Source organism: Vombatus ursinus, unplaced genomic scaffold (assembly GCF_900497805.2).
Source record: "Vombatus ursinus unplaced genomic scaffold, bare-nosed wombat genome assembly UNPS02014799.1, whole genome shotgun sequence".
Taxonomy (NCBI): domain Eukaryota; kingdom Metazoa; phylum Chordata; class Mammalia; order Diprotodontia; family Vombatidae; genus Vombatus; species Vombatus ursinus.
Genome location: NW_020954577.1, coordinates 9,024,886 through 9,045,613, shown reverse-complemented (window position 1 = coordinate 9,045,613; position 20,728 = coordinate 9,024,886). Strand labels below are relative to the sequence as shown.

The 20,728-nt window shown below is 46.8% G+C and overlaps 1 protein-coding gene across 2 annotated transcripts; it reads left to right on the top strand.

Annotated features, from left to right (window-relative positions):
- Window positions 1-504: 504 nt before the first annotated feature.
- On the top strand, window positions 505-20,498 carry CCDC126 (coiled-coil domain containing 126). Of its 2 annotated transcripts, none has more exons than XM_027872460.1 (3): window positions 505-583; window positions 9,188-9,581; window positions 19,597-20,498. In XM_027872460.1, exons 2-3 carry the CDS (start codon window positions 9,344-9,346, stop codon window positions 19,779-19,781), a joined length of 423 nt encoding a protein of 140 aa, XP_027728261.1. In that variant the 5' UTR covers window positions 505-583; window positions 9,188-9,343; the 3' UTR covers window positions 19,782-20,498. The 2 variants fall into 2 exon arrangements, with proteins under 2 accessions (XP_027728261.1, XP_027728262.1); XM_027872461.1 differs by lacking the exon at window positions 505-583 and adding an exon at window positions 6,107-6,127.
- The last annotated feature ends 230 nt before the right edge of the window (window positions 20,499-20,728 follow it).

Genomic DNA, 20,728 nt, shown 5'->3' with positions numbered 1-20,728 from the left:
GCCTCACGACTTCTCTGAGCTTCAGTTCCCTCGACTGTCAAATGCAGGGGCTAGACGCCATGGCCTCTAAGGGGAGGCTCCAAGCTCTGAACTTAGGATACACTCCTAGAGGTACACGCCTGAGAGCCTGTCTCCGCACAGATCGCGTCCCACCGGCTCTCGCTGGAGCCAGGGGAGCGAGTCTGCCCGCGCACATGCGCACACTGCTTGCCGTGAAGGGGCGGGGGAGGTCCCTGGTTGCTTCGCAACGGTGTTTCCGGGGCGGGGTGGTGGGAGGAAGAGGCGGCGAAGGAGTCAGGTCGGTGGGCGGAGCCGAAGGCAGGCGGGGAGGGGGCGTGTCGGTGGGCGGGCATTGCCTGGACTCCTCCCAAGCGTCCAGGCGCCTCTTCCTCCTGGCCGAACTACACCCCCCACAATGCAGCGCGGGAGGCGGAGCGGAAGCCGGGCGAGCGAGGGGGCGGCCTGAGCGCAGCTCCTGGAGCCAGAGAAGAAGCTCCCGCCTCCGCGCCGGTGTCCGTGCCCGTGCTCGTGCCGCCGAGGGCGCCCGCGCCGAGGCTCCGGCCTGGACGGACGGACGGACGAGGTAATCCCGGCGGCGGTCCCGCTCACCGTGCTCCCCCTGCCCCGCCGGGTCCGGATGGGCCTCCTTCTGTGCCCCCCGGGACGCGGCACCCGGCGCTCGGACCCCGGAGCGCGAGGCGCAGGCGGGAGCCCGTCTCGGACCCGGGGCCAGCCCCGCCCCCATCCCCGTCCTCGGGGCAGGCGCTCCTCCCTGGGCTAGTCCCTCCAGCAGGGCAGATCGGAGCCCTCACTTGCCCTCGGGGCAGTCGAATGGGGGAGGGGCAGGGCCGGAGCTTTGACCTTGACCTCCCCCCTCCGCCCGTGCCCTCGCAGCCTGGGGGCCCCCGAAGAGCCCAGCCCTGCCTCTGGGGTCACGTCCTCACGCACGCCCCTGGCTGGACCTCCACCTTCCCTTCTGTACAGTGGGCATCCCAGCGGCTTCATTCCGGGCCAGGGAGCGGGAAAGCCCGTTCTGTAAGGACCGAATCGGGTCCCCAAGTCCACCGCCCAGGTCAGGTGGGGCTGGAGGGAGGGGGCGTGTGCCAGGAGGGGTGCCCCCTACCCCGACCGTCTGTAGCTAACAGTCTCAGCGAGGGTCGCCTGCGCGGGCCACTCAGGAGTGGCAGAGGTCTTTGAGGCTCCAGGTCTAGAGCTCCATCCACTGCAACCCCTTTGTCGCTTGATAGAGAATAATAAGCCACAGGTTGTGTTCTGTCCATAACAACAACAACGACGGCAATGATAATTATAATACTACTTACCTGTGTTATCTCGGGGATTGTTATGGAGATGTCATTTTAAGGATTGGAAGTGATGGAGGGGAGGGGCATGGTGGCGGAGGGCCCAGCATGTTCGAATATTAAAGTGGGAAGGACCAGAGAGGGTGTCCAGGCCAGCCCTTTCATTTTAGAGGCTGGCCAGAAGTGACCCAGGATCATGCAGGGAAGAATTAGCAGAACTGGATTGAACCCAAGCCCTCCAGTCTAAAGCTAGGACCCTTTGCCTTGTTCTCAATGACTTCTCTTGTCCAGTCCCTTGTGGTCTGACTTTGGGAAGAACAAGCCGGATTGTCTTTTTGAAAGCTCTCTTTTCTCTTAGCAACTGTCCCAGAACGAGTCCTGGAGGGGACTTCAGAGACAATTAGGGGGCTTCAGGGCCCATTAGGGGGCTTCATAGACCTGCCAGGGGGCTTCAGAGACCAGCTTTTTCATTTTTCAGATGAAGGAGTGGAGAGAGGTACCAGTAATGAGGTAGCTTGCCTAATCTTCCATAGCTAATAGTTGGTTAAGCCAGAACTTGATCCCAGGGCTTTTGCCTCCAAGCCCCAGAATGGACTTTCCTTCACATTCTCCCCAAACCCAGAAAATTCCTCTTTGGTGGTAGATGGTACTTGGTTATCACCGCTGCCATAAATGTCTTACAGACATCTTTTTGTTGAATTTTTGTGTCATTCAACCCAAGACAAGAATCAAGTCTCTGGATTTCTGGGGTTGAATTGTTCCAGGATTCCCCAGATGCTTTGCTTCTCTGGTCATGGCCTCCACCCCAAATCCTGGACCCATTCCACCCACTCCCTTTCTACCTCTCCTAAAGGAAGATGCTTTTTCTGCCTTCTTGAGGTAGTCACATGAAGAGAGCACACTTAGGAGAAACCGATGATCTTGCTTCTTTAGGGATCAGCTTTCTTTTTTTAGCCATCCTTCAGGGGATTCCAGGTTGGCTTCCAGGCGTTTTCTGCTGTATCTGAAGTACAGTACATGGAGGGCTTCTGCGGTTCCAGCCCAGTTTACTTTCGTGGACTCCGTTCTCAAAACTCCCTGCATCTTCTCACTGGGTGGTGTTCTCTCTCATCTCTTAGATTTTGTGTTTTCAAGAGTAGTTTTTTGGTGCTGAGGAACAGCTAAACAAATGTGTAACCCTCTCTGCATCAACAGAAGTGTTAAAAAGCCCATAGTTTCTCCACTGTTTCATTTGCATTTGGTGATGATGGGCTTTCTTTTTTTTTTTCCTGTTATGTATTATTGAGCTTGGTAGGGAATTCTCCCCCTGCACTTCCTCTTATTTTTCTGAAAAGGAAATGTCTTTGGACCTTAATTTAATTGAATTTTAATTAAAATGGCCATCTGGGGGCAGCTAGGTAGCTCAGTGGATAGAGCAACGGCCCTGAAGTCAGGAGGACCTGAGTTCAAATCCGACCTCAGACCAAACACTTGACATTTACTAGCTGTGTGACCCTGGGCAAGTCACTTAACCCCAATTGCCTAAGCAAAAAAAAAAAATGGCCATTCTGTTGTATTTTATGGGCATGTAGTATTGAGGCCATCTGAGCCCTGAGGATGTTATTTTCTGAATGTTCAGATCAAAAAGAAAACAGCACATGGCACACAAGAACTTGGAGGTGATATGCTGGTGGCAATGAGTAGGTTTTCTTTCCTTTTTTTTAATTAGTTATTTTTAACGTTCATTTTTAAAAATTTTGAGTTCCAAATTCTCTCTGCCCCCCCAGCTCTTCTCCCATCCATTGAGAAGGCAAGAAGTATTATTACATTATACATGTAAGGTCATGCAAAACATTGCCATATTAACCATGTTACAAAAAACAAACAAAAAAACCCAAGAAAAATAAAGTGAAAGAAAATCTGCTTCAGTCGGCACTCTGAAGGCTCATCAGTTCTCTTGGGAGGTGGAGAGCATTTTTTGGAATTGTTTTGGACTATTGTCTTAAACAGAGTAGCCAAGTCTTTCACAGTTGATCATTGTTACAATGTGCAATGTTCTCCTGGTGCTGCTCACTTCATTTTGCATCAGTTCATAAAAGTCTTTTCAGGTTTTTCTGAAACTACCAAAGGGAACGTTTTTAAGAGAATCTTTTCTGAGGATGGAAAAATGTTTGATTGGATCCACACACATTGGGTGCATATACACACTGTGTACTTTACATCACTTTAAAGTGTGTGGCAAAACCCCTTCTCTACAGTATCTGTCTGTGGTAATATTTGTCAGGTACAGTATGTAGTTAGAAGTAGGTTCTTTAAAAAATTAGAATAATTTCAGGTGAAGTATTTTGACTCATTATATATTTTAGATTAAACTTAACAATTGGCAAACAGATTCCACCACAATTTTAAACTTTCAGTATTTACTCTAGAAGTATTGTTTAATCAGATTGTTAACAATGGATATCGAGGACTTAATTTGTAGGTTCTTTTGACAGTGTGATAATTAGTGTTTATGTCCAGCCTTCAGTTAGAGCTCTTCCTGAAATCGCTCTTGGAAGAACCTAATGGTTCATCCCCATCTTGAGGGTGGAGATTTTCACGAGTTTCACTCCCTAACACTTGCATTTCTGTTTAACTGATGTATATTTTCGAAACTCTTCCCTTTTTGTCATTCTGGACAGTCAGTATCTTCTCACAACTTGATTCTCACCGTCCCATTCTGAAGTGGGAAATCTGGGGCTTTGGTGTCACTGGGGTCCATATGGGTCCAATGAAATTATCAATAGCAGGACTGGTGGCCCTATCTCTAGGTAGAATAGGTTTGTCACCTGTGTTTTGGTGGTGGAGAGCAAGCCCATTCATTCTCCCATTAGAGATAAGGCTTAATATACAAATGGCCCCAGGAAGGATAATAGCAGGACTTATATGCATTTTAAGTTATAGATAAGGCGCCCTGGTGTTTTCTTGAGATATTTTGCTGAAGGAGGTGAGAGGGCTCTGGCTCCAGGGATTAGGGTTAGAGTGGGAATTAGGGTCTGGGTAATGACAGGAGTCAGAAGAATGCACAGAAGGAAACCTGAAATTTGACTTGGAGGTTTTTCTTGGGACTGGTCACAATCTGTAGATTTGGTCTCAGTTTAGTAGCTCCTGTTACAGGAACTTTTTAGATTGGCATGATATCTACATAAATGATACATTTCATGCAGCTTTTTTTTTTAAATGTAGAGGTGGTGGTAAATTGTGTTAACAAAGTTTTTGACAACACAGCGCAATCCAAAGAACATTGGATCTGTGCCCGTATTATAATATATAAAATTCTACCAAAGCAAGATAAGAGTTGATTGTTTGATTTAACGTTGTTCTGTCAGTGCCCTGTGTAACTAGCTTGGCAGTTACACATCCATAATTTGAGTAGATGGACAAACGTGACTACATTCTTTCCCCCAGGTTTGATTAGTTCCAGGCCTTTTTAAGGGGAGCTTTAGATAAGAGCTGAATCTCTTCATTCACCCCCCCCCCCCATATTCTTGGGTTCAGACACTTCATTTGGTAACCACAGACCCTCTGTTATACAAAGAGAACCCTAGCAAGGTCTGACCTTTGAGTTGTTTTCAGGATCAGTTGGGAGATGGACTGTGTTCTTCTGAGTGAGAATGGGTTGTGACTGCCCTGGCTGGCCCTCAGGCTGCCCAGTGCAGTGGTCTGGCTCATCCTTCCGTCATCTCCAGCTGATGGTTGTCTTAGGTCCTGCAGAAAAGATGCATCCTGTCATAATAGCCTGATAGTCTGCCCTCTTCTGAGCCACAGGTGGGCAGTAGGGGCTACTTCTGCTACTAGATGGCCAGCTGGTGGCACCTGTGGACATGGCTTAGCTCCGTGCTGCCCCCTATATTGCTGCATTAAAGGAAATAGCCCAAGCTGTCAGTTTTGAGATTTCTGATGATTGCTCTGGGTTGGGTCATTTTCCTGTCAGGGAACTGGAGAATCTCTGAGTGGAGGGAGTTCTGAAGCCTGGCTTGTATCTGAGCCAGAATCTCCCTCCAGGTGCTTAGCAAGCCTCTCTGAAGTCCTCTGGGGAAACCCATTCCTCCTTCCCTGCCCCCATCTCCCATCCCCCCATCCACAGGCAGCTCATTTTACTTTGGACTGCTTGGATTTGGGGAAGTTTTTCCTCAGCCAGACCCTCAATTCATTTCTTTGAAAAGCTCCTCCATCAGGTCTCGTTTTGCCTTATAGGGTTCAGGAGAACAAGTCTAATCCCAGACAGACGGACAGCATCTGTGTCTGTGCTCTCTTCAGGGTCCAGACAGTCGGCTGGTTCTCACCAAGTCCTCATTTTTTTGTTTTTGTTTTTGTTTTTAAACTTTAGATGTTCTGACAGCTTTGCGTCTCTTGATAAGGCACAGAGAGATTTTGAGTGTTCAAAAATAAACTGCTACTGGCCACTGCTCTCCTTTCTGCAGACCCTTCTGGGACATAGAAATAAGAGGAAATGATTTTATCTTCAAGGAACTTAGAGTCTAGATGGGGGTGGGGGGAAGGGGGACCATCGCAGGAAAAATAGTGAACAATAAATGGGAGGAGAGTAATTCCATGTTCAATTATGTGGTGTGGACCGAGGGCCACAGGAGGCAGAAGAGATCAGATCCTGGAGGAATGGAGTAGTCAGGGCTCATTCCGTTTAGCAGGTGAGCTTTGAATGGATCCTGAAGAATGAGAGCTGAGGAGATGACCTTCTGGACAATGGCGGTTGACAGTGGGCATGGCGCCATGCGGTGCCATGAAGAGAGGCTGAGGGCCTGGGCTTGAGGCCTCTGCCCCTTCCATCCTTTTCTTGGAGAACTTGAGTAAGTCGACTGCCTTTCTTGGGCTACCATTTCCTCATCCATAAAATGAGAGGGTTAGACTAAGTGATGTCTGGGATCCCTTCGAGCTCCAAACATGTGATCGTCAGACAGTCTCCTAATCCCAGAATTCTGCCTTTGGAGGTCGGCAGTGTGAGTTTTATTTGGCCTTCTTTACAGGTAGGGAAACTAAGTTTCATAGACATTCAGCAGTCAAAAAGAAGAGATTTTGAGAATCTGGGTGTGAGAGGTTGGCACCAGCATGGAGCCAAGGGAGGCCTGAGCTGTGCCAGACAGGGAGATAGTGAGATGGGCTTCACTGAGGAGAGGAGGGTCCAGCGTCAGGGAGGTCCAAAGGGACGTTGGCCTCTCCCCCAGCTTCCTAGCCGAAGACACTTTACCATAATCTGCTGCTTTGTTGCCCAGATGATACCAGCAAACTGAATCATGCCTCCACACAAAGAAGTCCGGGGTCAGCTAGAGGCAGATGGAAGTGTGGGGTTAGGTGGAGAGCCCAAACTGGCTGAGTGGTAGCAAAATTCCCTAACTTGGAGGGGCCCACGGTGATTGTCACTTAATACAGGACTTTCGTCAAAAATAAACTGCCTATGATGATGAAACAGAAGAAAACCTGGTGGACCTTGGCGGCCATTGTGTGTGCACAGGTTTAAAATGATTGTAACAGCGTGTTTGTTACAGGCGGGTTTGGGAAGTCGAGGGAGGAGGAGGGTGGAATAATGTAGAGGTCAAGGCAGATTGTTAATGCTTAGGTGGGAAAGTTCGGTGGACAGTGGAAGAGTCACTTAAGTAGTGAGGATGGATTGATTGTTCAAGATGTCAGTGGGAATGTGGGTCGAGAAACTAGGGCTGACCTTTGGTATTGTAAAATCATTTCTTAACCACCCACTATGTGCCAGGTACTGTGGGCAGACAGGCAGACAGTCTCTGCCTTCAAGGATTCCTCCTTCACACTTAGTTAAGGAAGATACGTCCATCCACAGGTATGGACAAACTAGATGTAAGATCATTTGTGGGGGGAGGATCCGGGCTCCTGGGCACGTTGGGAACGACTCCATGGAGGAGGGGTGCTGGAGCTTAATCTTGGAGGAATGGGTGGATGTAAGAAGTAGAAGTGAAACGGGAATGCATCCCAGGCATGGGGGACCATGAGGGCAAAGGCAGAGAGGCCAGAGACGGGACATTGTTTACAAGAACCCCTCACTAGCAGGTTTGCTCCAAATGGAGAGAGTTGGAAGGAAAGTTTAAAAAATAAAATAAGACTGAGAAGGAAGGTGAGAATTAAACTGTGGAAGGCTTTCAAAAGCAGGTTGAGGATTTTCTGTTTTCTCCCGGAGGCCACAGGGAGAAGTTTGTGCCAAGGCAGCCATGGCATAACCTTGCTGCCCATAGTGAGAGGCCAGAGACCCGTTGGGTGTTGGGGAAGCTACTTTCTTGGGTGGAAGAACTAGTCTAATGAGGAGAAGCTTTAAGTAAGATGAAACTGTTCAAACAAGTCCAAGGAGACCAAAGGTTTGATAGCCTGGGAGGGATGGAAGCCGGGAGCCCTCAACCTCATCCTCTGCAGGGGAAAGGCCTGAAGTCCAGCAGAAGCTAAGGAGTAAGCCAAAGGTTTAGGAATGCTTACCAAGGCTCATTTTGTTGGGATTGGGGGTGGATTTTAATTATGTATCAGCCCTGTGGTTTAAAGTGAAAATAAAAGCACTGCAGATGTAAACAGTGTTTAATTTGATCTGCTTTCTTTCTCTCTCTTCCCTCCCATTGGCCCTGGATAAAAAAAGTCAGGGTGGAGAAGAGTGGCATTAGTTAGCTGTTAAAAACTAAAAGACCTGAAGCGATTAAATAAATACTGGTTTATAACCAACACCCTCTCTGTGACTTCTCTGGGCCCTTTTCATTTAGCCTGTATTTATGTGTGGAAATTGGGAATTCACCAGGAGATTTGCCCTCAGGCAGCCCTGTGGTGGGATAAAAGAAAGGGAATAGGTGTAGCATTGGGGTAACAGGTGGGAGGAGAAAGTAGGATAGTGAGTTCCAGCTCACCCAGTGGTATCCATAAGGTAGGAAAGATCTTAGCTTAAAAGGGCCAAGGTTTCTCACTGCATCCTGGGCCATTTCCAGTCATCCTGATCTATATCTGGCCACGGGACCTACTTGGCTCCAGAGGAGAAAGTGAGGCTGGTGACCTTGCACAGCCCTCCCCCACTGTAATGCAGTTCACATGCCAGTCATTGCATCGCCTTCCTGATGCCCTGTGGTCTTCTTGGAGAACCAAGGACAAACAACCACCCCTTCCACTCAGGCCAGGATTGTATCACTCTTGGCCTTTGTACTCCTAGTTGCTTGTAACTAGGAGGCGTTTAAGCAACATTTGTTTGGATGACCTCTAGGGAGTTACTCTCATTAATAACGTGTTTCCCAATGTCATTTTGAAATAGCTTATTTCTTATAAAAATTTCCTACAGACCGCTAAACCTCCTCATCTCTTGATGGGTTCCAGTTCGTTTCCATCCAGGCTCCATCCTCGTCATCCAGGCTGATCTTTGTCAGTTTTACCTTGCCCTAAATTCTGGTTTTCATTTGGGTCCGTCTTATTCCAACGTCTATAGGCCTTGGTGTGCCAACTCCCTACTTTCCTGTTTCTCTGCCCACTTTAATCTTTCTCACATCTTGTAGCAGAGGTAGCTTAAGACTGTACCCAAATTTGTGGCGTGGAATGGGCAGAGCTACCCAGAGCTACCCATGGTGAGCTCTCAGTTACAAAAGAGAAGGTGTAAGCTTTGCTACCATTATATTGTTGGTGATAGTGCTTACAATGGGCTTGGTTTAAGCAGCTCAAAGAGGTTTGTTGGGGGCACTGCGCTGAAACTGTTTCTTAGTGGAACAGGGAGATACTTGTTAGAGGGGATCAGGTGAAGAAGCTGCCTCCATCTTCCTGGAGCCAGGCAGGTCTAGACATTACACAGGTGCTTCCAGTGAGCTCTTCCACGGCTCTCATTCTTCGGCTGCTCTGTAACTACTCTTTTTTCCCTGAACCTCACCTAGGGACGGTGCATTGACTCCGAGTTGGAAAGAATCGTGTCCAAGATGAGCCATCCAGGCGGTTAAAGGGGTTCCTCCTCCCCGAGTCCTTCTTCTGGTTACTTGGTGGCTTTGGTTCCCGACGTTCGAATCTGGCTCCATCTGCTCCCTGCATCCGGAATGTTCCTGACACTCTCCAGAAAAAACATGTCTCAGAAGCTGAGTTTGTTGTTGCTGGTGTTTGGCTTCATCTGGGGTCTGATGTTGCTTCACTACACGTTCCAGCATCCGAGACACGCCAGCAGTGTGGAGCTGCGGGAGCAGATCCTGGACTTAAGCAAAAGATACGTGAAAGCTCTGGCCGAGGAGAATAAGAGCCTCGTGAGCGGCGAGAACGGGGCATCTCTGGCGGGATATGGTAAGATGGCGGCTGGAATTTTCATCTTTTTCTTCCCCTTAAATCATGATGGAAGTCGGGCTGTGCTCTCACTCGATGACCTACATGCCTCCTGCAGCCTCAGTCTTTTCAGGCCATGGTGGCGCAGGTGGCGGTCAGCTTTTTGAGTTGGTGACACATTTGCACACTTGTTGGGAAACTCCAGGAGGGATGTTCCCTCTTTCCTGGTCTACACACTTCCCTGGTCTGGCTGTGTGTATGAACAGTCTGAGGGTGGTACATATATACCTTGGAGATCCATTAACATGTAAGCTCTTCACCAGGAGGTATTGTTTGTTCTTTGGACTTGTGTCCCCAGAGCCTAGGCCTGGCACCTAGTATGTTCTTCATAAATACTTCCTGATTGATTGATTGATTAAGCCCAAACGACTGCCCACCCCCTCATCCTCTTGTTCTTCCCACCATCTTTGCCCTTTCTGAAGTGATGAATGCCATCTTCTTTAGCTTACTGGTTAGAAAAAACCAAAAAACAAAAAACACAAGCAAAGCAAAGTAGAGAAAACCGGGACAGGAGGAAGAAATGGCAAGGAAAACGTATGAATTCTCTTAGCCCTCAAAGAACTAGTTTACCTTCAGTTTAAAGCTTCTGCATAAAACTTTAGTGACAATTAGTCAGTGAAATGGGGACTATTTCACAACTTTGTTTCAACTAGTGAAGTCTTGAATTTCACCACCAGAAGCTCAATTTCTCTAGGCATTTAAATGAAAACACCTCCCAAGTAGACTTCTGGCTTGGCTTAAACTAACTGCCTGCTGAATTTAGAAGTAAATTAGATTTACTTTGACTAAGTAAAGATTTCCTAATCTCTTCCTCCTTTATTTAACCCTAATTCTGTTCAACTGGGAACCGAGGATTGACCCCATGGGAGGATCTACTCACAAAGTTTTGCTATGTTCCTGTACTTACTAATCCATGGGCAAGAATTTCCTAAGGCCTTCTGTATGATAGGTACCATGCCAGGCCCTGGGATCCAGAGACAAAGAGTGACACAATCTCTTCTTTTAAGTAGCTTACCACAAGTATTACAGAGGACGCCACAAACACAAAGTGAATAAATACAATGTAGTTTGAGAAGGATGGCTGAGAAAGAGAGGAGAGATAATATGCTGACTGGCCCAGGAGGCCTACTGAAGGATTTTGAGGGATGAGGGAGACTTGGGCACATTTGAAGGCAGTAGGGAAAGAAACAATGGATAGGGAGAGATTGAAGTTGGGGGGGGGTGTCGGTGATTGAGGTTGCAGTCTGCTGAAAAAGATGGTAGGGCATGGGGTCAAGTGCACACGGACAGGCTTTGGCTTTGGCAAAAGAGCCACCTCGTCAGACTAGGGGACGGGAGGGGGAAAGTGGGGGATGATGTTAAGGGGCTTCGAGATGAAAAGAATGGATAAGTGGGAGCTCCTTTCTGAAAGGACTCAATCTTACCAGAGGCAAGGTCCTCAGCTGAGACAGAGGGACAAGGGAATTGGTGTGGGAGGCTAAGGAGAGAAGATAACGCTTGGAATAGCTTACGTGGGCTAGTAAGATACTCAGCTCCAAAAAGTCAGTTGTTTGAAAGTGATGAAGCAATGTCTTTTATTGTTACCAAATTTCACCTTGATGCTTTCAAGCCTGAGATCAGAGTCTTTTTCAAAAGAGCAGGGGTTTGTGAACGTATTTTAAAAATATTTTGATATGAAGCATGCTGATATTTAGTATACTATTTTTCAGTCTAATTGGTTTCCTTTGCAATCCTCGGCGTATTGTGCACTTAAAAAACCAATTCTGAGAAGGGCTTCACGGACTTTACTGGACTGATTGCCCAAGGGATTATTGCCACGAAAATAGTCAAGAAGCCCACTTATAAGTGTCTGTGCACAGCCCCCTATGATTGATAACTGGGTCCTTAGCAAGAGCCCTGAATCAGCAAGACTTTTCTACGGGGTGATTTTGTAGGTGTGGATTCTCCTTCCCTGATGAAGATTGCAGCCACTTTGCGAGTCAGCAGAAAGTCCTTGAGGGGACCCCAGACGTATCACTTTCTGGTCACTCTTCAGACTTCGCTGACAGAGTCAGTATGACTGTCTCCGATGGCAGCCAGGTGGGGCAGACACAGGCCCAGACTGTCCCTGTCCAGTATGGCATTGAAGGGAGAGTCAAGGAAGGTATGCAGTTGAAGCAGGCCGGAGACGAGTTCTGGTGCGAACACCCTCAGTCATTGCTTACCTCAAACAGCTCATTCTCTGGCAATGCGAGATTATGGAGACTTGATTGTACACAGTGTTATCATTGTGCCAGTAAAAATTACTAAATGTCTGTCTCCCGAGCCAGATAGGGGCCAGAAGAGAGCACACCTGTTTTTTTTCCTTGGCTGGGCTGCCAGGAGCTAATAGGTGACCTGGCCTGCCAATTACTGTCACAGCCCCAAGCGGGGCCTTCTCAGGCTTGCTCACACATGCCTGAGTCCTCATCCTCACTGCCATGTAGTTTTTTCTTGACCCTTTCCTCTGTTTCCAAACCTCATGCTTCCAGGCACCATGTTTCCGCTTCCCGTGCAGCCAGCTGCCAAGCCTCACCCTGTCTGGCTCCACGTCAGTGCCCTTCTCTGTGTTCACGGGGTCACCTCCAGTCGAGCTAGCTTTCTCGTGGCCTCCCTCCTTCCTAATCCAGCCTTTGTGCAGCTGCAAGGGATTTTCCTAAAGCGCTAGTTTGACCAGGTCAGTGTGCTCCCAGTAAGCTGCAGCTATGTCCTTCTCAGGCCTCCAGCACCACATACAAACAGCCTCTGCAGGCTGATTCTCTACACTTCCTTCTATAATTAGAGGTATTCGAACATGCATGCATGTGTATGTATCCACATACACACGCAGCTCCCTTTTTGGCCTTTCTGGAATGTCCTTACCAGAAAGTAAATTTGGATACTTAACAGAGCACTTTCAAATTTGCAAACCGCTTTACATGTATTACCTCATATGATCCTGGGAGGAAGATGCTATAATTATACCCATTTTAGAGATGAGAAAATTGAGGCTAAGAGAGGTTAAGGGACTTACCCAGGGGCCCCATATTTTCTGGGAATGAGAGGGTTTCTCTAGCCATTTGGTTTTGTTAATGGAATGCCCATGGCATCTGTGGTCTGTTGTACCCTGAGCACAACTCGGGTAGCATCACTTTATAAGTGAGCAGGGATGGGGAGAATCTCTTGGCCTCCTTATCTTTTCCCTTCTCCATTCAGTTTGAACCATTCCCTCGCCCACACCCACCCTCCAAATGCTTTTACGCCCAATGGCCGACCCCAGTGTCTGTGTTTAATATTTTATATTTATCATCTTTATCAGTGTAATATGCCTCTGAGTGAATATAGCTCTTTAATAAGTCTATTTCTTGCAATCTTGCAAGTAAAATTTTATAAAAAATAGTCCACTCTAAATACTCACAGTCCACTGAAATTTCCTTTTGAAAGAATGGTTTAAACTGACTTTGAAGAGTGTCAGAAGTTGTAGAAAACACAGGATGTTTGGCAAATGCCCAGTGGCTGCTGTTGCTAAGTGTTGGGAGAACAGCTGGCAGAGGGCACCTTCCTCCCCAGGTGGGGAAAACCAGCTTAGGAATCTGGTAAACAAAGCAGAGAAAATGGAGAGTAGGCTTTGCATTTAGAATGAACAGCTCAAGGGAAGTTGGTCAGAGGATTCAAATTAGGCCAAGCGAGACGGTTGGACCAGTTTGAACCACTTGGCCCAACACAGCTTGGAGTAAGTTTTCTCCCTTTCATACACATGGTGTCTGGTTTGGGCAGCTTGAACGCTTCTCTGGTGTGTTAGGTCCCCCTCAGATTTACTCTCACAGTAGGGACAACAGATCCCTCTTTCGGAATCATTCCCTTTGCAGCAAATGCTCAGTTAGCTGCACTAATGAACAGAAGGGAGAAGGGCTGGATGTATGTAGGGAAGAGCAGAGAACTAAAATGTTCGTTATATTTACCAGTGGAAACCAGAGTATGTAAAATAACCAAACTCTTGCCTTTCTAATTGTGTTTTCTGTTGTGTAATAAAATGATGTTGCCTGCTGGGAGGCCAAGGGAATCCAGCCTAGGTTTAGATGTTAATATCAGCATTTCACATACTCATAAACATGTCGTCTCTAGTGGTTTCTTCCATCTAACTATTAAGAAGTGGTTTTTATGATGTCACAATATCATTATTGACAAAAATAGGCATTTTATAGCAGCACATTTTGGAATCCTATTTACAATTGTGTGAATTCTGTTTTCTTTGGCCCTTTTACGCTGTTCACTGATCTGATACCTAAGTAGTAACTGGCAATAATGGATTGTGGTATTACTATTTTTAGGTAGCTCATGATTAGCTGTGGGGTTAAGGGGCCTATCATTTATTCTCATTAAATCTTTCTTTTTAAAAAACTATAATTAAGCAGATTAGGTGATCAAGTCCTATTTGCTAGTGTTCACTATTTTCTTTTACTTATTTCAAGCCTGTCCTTTCCAACCAAAATATCTGATTATGTCGGTAAACAAGGGTTTCCAGAATTGTATATTTAGTTGTAACTTTGGTTTTTATATCATCGTCATTTATAAACAGTCCTCCTCTCGCCTCTGCTCCTTAAGCCTGGCTCTGTCACAAATAATATAAACTTTCAAGTGAAATGAACCAACCTCCTCCCCTTCTCCCAGGTCTTGGTCAGTGTCTTCACCTGGAGTCCCTTACCCCTGAAAAGAAAAAGAGAGTGGCATTCTCCTGTCTCTTTGCCTGACCTTAGTCATTATAATGAGGGTTTAGTTTCCATTTTTCATTCTTTTCCCTGACATTTTTACAAGTATCTAGTGCCTACTATGTGCCAACTGTGTGTATTTGGAGATGTAACAAAAAAAAAAAAAAAGAAAAGCAAGGAAGTCCCTGCCCTCTAGGAGCTTGTTTTCTAATAGAGAGAGAGACTTAACAGAGGAGTGGTAGCCAGAGAGAGGTATTTGGTTTGTAAGGTACTGGGGTGGTGAGTTAGAACCATAAGGGAATCCAATTAACATCCTTTCTCAATAGTCATATTGATTTCATTATTGTTTCCAGTAGAAGAGGAGGAAATTGGAGGGGGGCGGCGGTGGTAAGAGTAGTACCCTCCCTGGCATCAGAGTGGATGGCTAGATAGTTGTGAAGCAGGCTTTGGGGATGGCTAATATAGAGTGGGCTATGGGTAACTGTCTGCCCTGACTCTGACCCACCAGTTAGGGCAGCATGATTCCATTATGGGGGTTTCCAAAGTGAGTGGATTAAGTCACCTAGGTCATGGTGTCAGGAGGTCTAGGGGTCCAGAGGGTGCTTGGCAGGGAGGATGGCAAGGAAGTGCCTGGCAGAGCCAGGATACAAAGCCACATCTTTTGACTAGTCATTGTGGTCTTTCTTCCAGTTCCAGCCTTAGTGATTGCCAAAGATTGTTTTGTAACAAGCACATTTTCTGCAAATAGGCTGCTCCTATAGAAACTTCAACAGTGTTTAAAATTTTAATGAGACTGAGAAATCCCTGTGTAGTCTGATTCACATAATTTGTTTAGCAAATTATCTTTTCATAGATAATGGGAAGGTAAATTTTTACCCCAATTCAAGTCTGAATTAATCACAAATTTCAAGTAAGTGGGCTCTGAATTATGAAGACTTATTATTTCTCCAGCACTGTATTTGTATACATAATTGAGTGGATTGTGTTTCAAATGAAATCTTCTTATAAAACAGAATTTTTTTAAGTTGTAAAGGTTGATAAAAATGTCATAATTTAAAACCAAGATGTTAGTTGCTAATTTTATAAAATGTTTCCTAAATATCTAATGGTATTATTGTTAAGGTATATGTATGTTTTTTCTTAGCATGACCAAAGATAGAGATTTTTGTTTCCTATGGAAACAGATCCAACTTGATTCTAAAATCACTTTAGTATTTCAAGGATCGGTGATTTCTTGGGTGAGGGAACTCCCTGATGCAAAGCCCAGCCCTCATCATCAGGATGGTCTTCAGGAGCTCAGTGGGGCTGGTGCTCAGACTGCAAATGTTCTGGTCCATCCATCCGTCCGTTGCTGGGCCAGGGCTTCAGTCAGCTCTTTTCCACTTGGTGGTCCTACTGCTGAGGGATCCTGGATCTAAGCCAGTAGGAACTTCAAAAGCCATTGAGTACAGTCCCTTTATTTTAACAATGAGGAAACTGAGGCTTGGAGCTGGGAGGAGACTTGCCCATGGTCCCATTGGGAGTGACTGAGGCTTCTGGTCCCTTGGCTACAAAGCCAGTGCTCTCTTCAGTGTCCAGCACGCGTGGCCTCCAGGAACAGTAGGGCCTGCCTTCCCAAGCAGTTTAGTTGTCTTAGGTACGATTGAGCAGCATGCCCGTTCTATGTTGTTTTCACCCTTATTCTTTCCCAGTCCCACCCAAACTCAAAACACCTCTTGTCTGGGCATCTGCAGTGCCCTTTGGAACCCCCACTTTATTGTCCACAAACTGCCATTTATATTCTTGAACTTTTCAACCAACATTTCTTTTCCCGCCTTGATATAACAGAAACCTAGCTCTCCCTTGGGGGTGCCCCATTGTTTGCAGTCCTTTCCCCTAGTGACCAGTCCTTCTTCCACTGCCCTTGGCTTACAAGGCCAGGGAGAAGCGGGTTCCCGTATCCACTTCCAGATCATTATTCCTAAATGACATCTGGAGGTCCATGAGGCTCAGTTATCACTCCTTTCCCCACCCATCTACCTCCTATGGGTCTTTCTCTTTTTCTGTGAGGCAGTCGGGGTTAAGTGACTTGCCCAGGTTCACACAGCTAGTGTCAAGTGTCTAAGGTTGGATTTGAACTCAGATCCTCCTGACTCCAAGGCTGGAGCTCTATGCACTGCGCCACCTAGCTGCCTAGTCTTTCTCTTTTTCAGTGAGCTTTAGGCCTTGGCTTCTGGGCTTCTTCCCATAATTTGTCATCAATCCGTGGACTTCGGTAATCATATTACAGCACGCGATCCACGAGCTCTTGGACATCCTCCACCTCCACATACTGCATTTCTGTCCCCATTTCAGCCCCATGCCGGTGTGATTGTCTCGGACCCCACCATCTTGGAGAGTTGTGCTGCCTTCTCCATTCCACACTCTGGAGTTCTGCTCTCCAGGAACAGTCTCCTGTAACGTGAACACTAATGCTGGCCTTTCCCCTTCCTCATTCTGATGCTGGGTCTCCCCCGCCGTGCCCATTCTCCCGGTCTCAGAGCCACTCCGCTTGCCTCTGTACCCACTCTTGGTGTGCTCAAGCCGGTAGTCTGGTGTGTTATTTTATCTTGGATCTGCTGACTCTGCCTCTGCCTCTTGTAAATGGAGGTCAAGTCCCCTCTGCTGCTTTATTGATTCCTTATCTTCCTCTACACAGCAGCTGGTGGGAACTTGCCCTCTGCCCTCAACGTTCTGACCACCCCTCAAGCAGAGCAGAAGACCGTGGAGAAGATTCTGCAGGTGCCTCATGCCAGGATCTGTCCTGGCTTCCAGTACAGAGGAAGAGAGATGGCCAGTCACAATCAGGGGGCTAATTCCTCTGCCTGCCTCCCTCTGCTAGGACCTTGCTACGGGCCGGGGCCTTCTGTCCTCGTGCGTCTTTATTTTCTCCCTCCTTCTTCATCTTTTCAGTAGCTAGCCAAGGACTCCACACACATCTGGTGCTACACACACACACACACACACACCCACACCCACACACCCCACGCCTACAGTATGGATGAAGGCCTCAGGATCTGGAACCAGACCAGACCCCCCCAGCCTGATCTACAGTCTTAGATCCATGGGCCAGCCTTGAAAACCATCCATGCAACATGACAGTCTTCCTTCCTCTAGGCCAGGGCTTTTTAAACTTTTTCTGCTTAAGACCCTTTTTTGTGGTTTGGCAGCCAGTGGTGGTTGGCTTTCGTGGCCTGAGAGCACGCGCAGTGCAAAGTGCGCGTGCTTTGTGTTCAGACCAAGGCTACAGTGAAGTTGCTCCAGGCAACATGGGCTATCCCTGACAGAAACACCCCGGATTCATTCTGTGTTTGATTTTCAGTTAATTTTTGGTCGTTGCGTGTTCAGAAACCTTTTACTGTTGCTGGATTTTTCATGACGCCATGTGGGGTCTAGACCCACAGTTTAGCAAGTGCTGCTCTAGGCTAGGGATGACCTGGGTTGTTCTCAATTGGAATGGAGGTGATGGATCATTCTCTTCTTGTGCTTTAGGGCTCAGGCCCTAGGAGCGATATGGGTCGATCCTTCAGCTTATTCCTCCCCAGCTGCTTTTAGCTCACTTCGTGATAGATACAGGGGATGCACGCAGTCTTTGGTAGTAAAAACGTTTGTCCTGAAGACAGAGGAGGTGGCTCTCTGCTCAAGCTTGTTATAAACAGAACAATTTCCTCACTGTTTATATAAAAACAGCTTTATTAAAACAGTTAATTCCAAGCTTATTGCCCTTTGGAGCATTGTTAAGTCAAACATTCCAAGATACAAATAGGGTTTTCTTTCTTCCTAATTGTTAAGTTTTCCTTTAATGGTGTCTTCTTACCTCGCTCTTATGTCTAGACCCTAATTAGAATGTTCCTTTCTAACTCAGGCCGAAGCTTAGCTTGGGACCAGAATCCTTCTTGGCCTTTGGGGTCTTGTGGAGCCAGACGTTTCTTGGCCTTTTTCTTTTTTTCAGGCCCCAAAACAGAGAGACTCATAGGGGTGGAGGGAGGGACAGAGTGGTCACCTCTTTCTCCCAGGTCCCTATTCTGACCTTTCCCTCTTCCTCTGAAGAGGAAAATTATGCCAAGTATAAAGGGGAAAGTCCATCCAGTGACACAATTCAGCGACACCTTTGAAACCTACCTTTGAAAACAACTTCACTTCCACTTTTTTTTCTTTTTAAAGAGAAGACTGCCTTGAGCCTCCTCTGGGTAAACTTAATCTGGGCAGGTACAGTGGTTGTTTAGTGACTCTGTTTAGCTGACTTTGTCAGTAAAGATTCTGGTCAGAGCTCAGGAGCCTGCCTACCTTAGGAGAGAGAGAAGCTGAGAGACAAAATGTTGGAGAAGGTAGATGGTAATAAGCATGATAATAATGATAACATTCCTGAGCAACTTGGTCCCGGGCCCTGATCCCGGGGCCAGAGAATTCTTGGAGGACAGACCTTTGAGTTGGGCCTGACACGATGGCCCCACCATCTGATGTGGACCCAGAAGAGTCCTGGAAAGAGGACTGTCCCCTTCCCTCAGCTCAGAATCTAAGGATTAGATCCTGTCGTGCTTGGATAGGGCCTTTTAAATTCCGAGGCCTTGGCCCCCCACTTCCTAATGGCTTCCTCCCCAGCTGTTTCCTGTTGCCCCAGAAAACCCTTACTGGAAATTAGAACTGCTCCCCAGGTCCTGGCCTCCCCTCAAGCAGCTGAAAGATCTTAATTTCCTGCCTCTGGTCCAGAGGAGCTATTCTTATTCACACTCGCCTACGCTGATCACACATTTTACCTGTGCCTGTAGCCTGCCTCGAGTCCTCATCACCAGCTTGCCTGACCAAAAAGATAGATAATTAAAAGGGACTGATGTGCCTTACAACCAAATGCAAAGGTACCATAGTGTAAACGTAATTAAACATTAGGAAAAGGATGCTTTTAGTAATATAAGATCACAGGTCTAGAGCTGAAAGTGCCTCAGAAATCATCTAGTTAAACCCTTACATTTTACAGATGAGGAAACTGAGTCTCATGTAGATTAGGTGACTTGCCCAACGTCACATGCCTCCTCCCAGGGTGCGCTTTCTGTGGCATGGGTCGTGTCCTGCACATAGCTGCTTCAGAAGGTCTGTGGAGTACGTGAATGCATTGTCCATGCATTAAGGTTTGCCATAAAGACTGCACAGATTCCTTCTGATTCCCACTCAGATCCAGGCATTAAGGGCATAATTGTGACATCATTTAGTCCCTTTTTTCTTTTTCTCATGTGGGCCGTCTTTTCCTTTCCCAGCTGATTTGAAAAGAACTATTGCCGTCCTCTTGGATGACATTTTACAGCGCTTGGTGAAACTGGAGAACAGAGTGGACTACATCGGGGTCAGTGATGTGGCCGCCAACATCACCAATGGCACCAGCGGGAACCTCCTGCCCGGGACTCCCAGTAAGAGGATCAACGCGTCGGGCCACATCAGATAGCGGCCTGAGAGTCCCTCGGCCACGACGCGAGCCACGGCTCGTGGCTCGTCTCCCCTCCCAGGAATGCCGTGGAATCTCTCCGGCTCGGGCAGGAGCCGTCGCTGGCTCCGTGCAGGTGGTCTACATGATGTTTTCCAAGGAGTGTGTGGGATCCAGGGAACCTTCATTTCTGTATATAATTGAAAAAGATGGTCCATGTGTTACTTTCAGGCAGGTTTCTGCCTTTGCTGGTCTTTATCGCGGCCCCAGCGCTGATGTAATAAGCAGGTGGCTGGTGTACAAGGCTTTTGTGTTTGGGGCGAAGCTCAAACCATTCAAAAGATGTAGGAGCTCATTTCTATATTTATTTAAGTAGAAATATATGTCTTTTGGACAAGTGGAAAATATTGTAGTTGAACCGTTTTTTCATCTTTTCAACAGACATAACTCATAAATGTTAAACTAATGCTGTTGGGAAATGTGTGTATTTACAGTATTATATTTTGTTACCTAGTTGTTGATAGAGAATAGGATATGATGTTGAGAATGTTTGAAAATCACGACCCAAAGAATGTCTTTATTTGCACTATTTGCCAGAATATCTAAAGAGAGATTGCTGTATATCTAAACATTTTGTTCGCAAAAGCATAACTTGAAGATAGTGAAGCAACTACTGTCCAGAACTTATGTGTTCCAGATATTGGAACAATTAAATTGTCAACAGCTAAGTGAACATAATCTCATACTTAGATATTTCGGTTTCTTTTCTTTTCAGGTAGGTTAAGTGACTTGCCCAGGGTCACGTAGCTAGTGAGTATCAAGTGGCTGAGGCCGCATTTGAACTCAGCTCCTCCTGACTCCAGGGCCGGTGCTCTATCCACTGTGTCACCTAGCTGCCCCTAGATATTTTGTTCTCTTAGCCACATTCTAAGAAAAAAATGAATATTTTATAGCAATTAATTAAAATA

Coding starts and splice junctions, on each gene's coding strand:
- CCDC126 (XM_027872460.1), top strand. CDS start 9,344: ATGTTCCTGACACTCTCCAGAAAAAACATGTCTCAGAAGCTGAGTTTG. Junction 9,582..19,596: donor GGCATCTCTGGCGGGATATG/GTAAGATGGCGG, acceptor TTCCTTTCCCAG/CTGATTTGAAAAGAACTATT.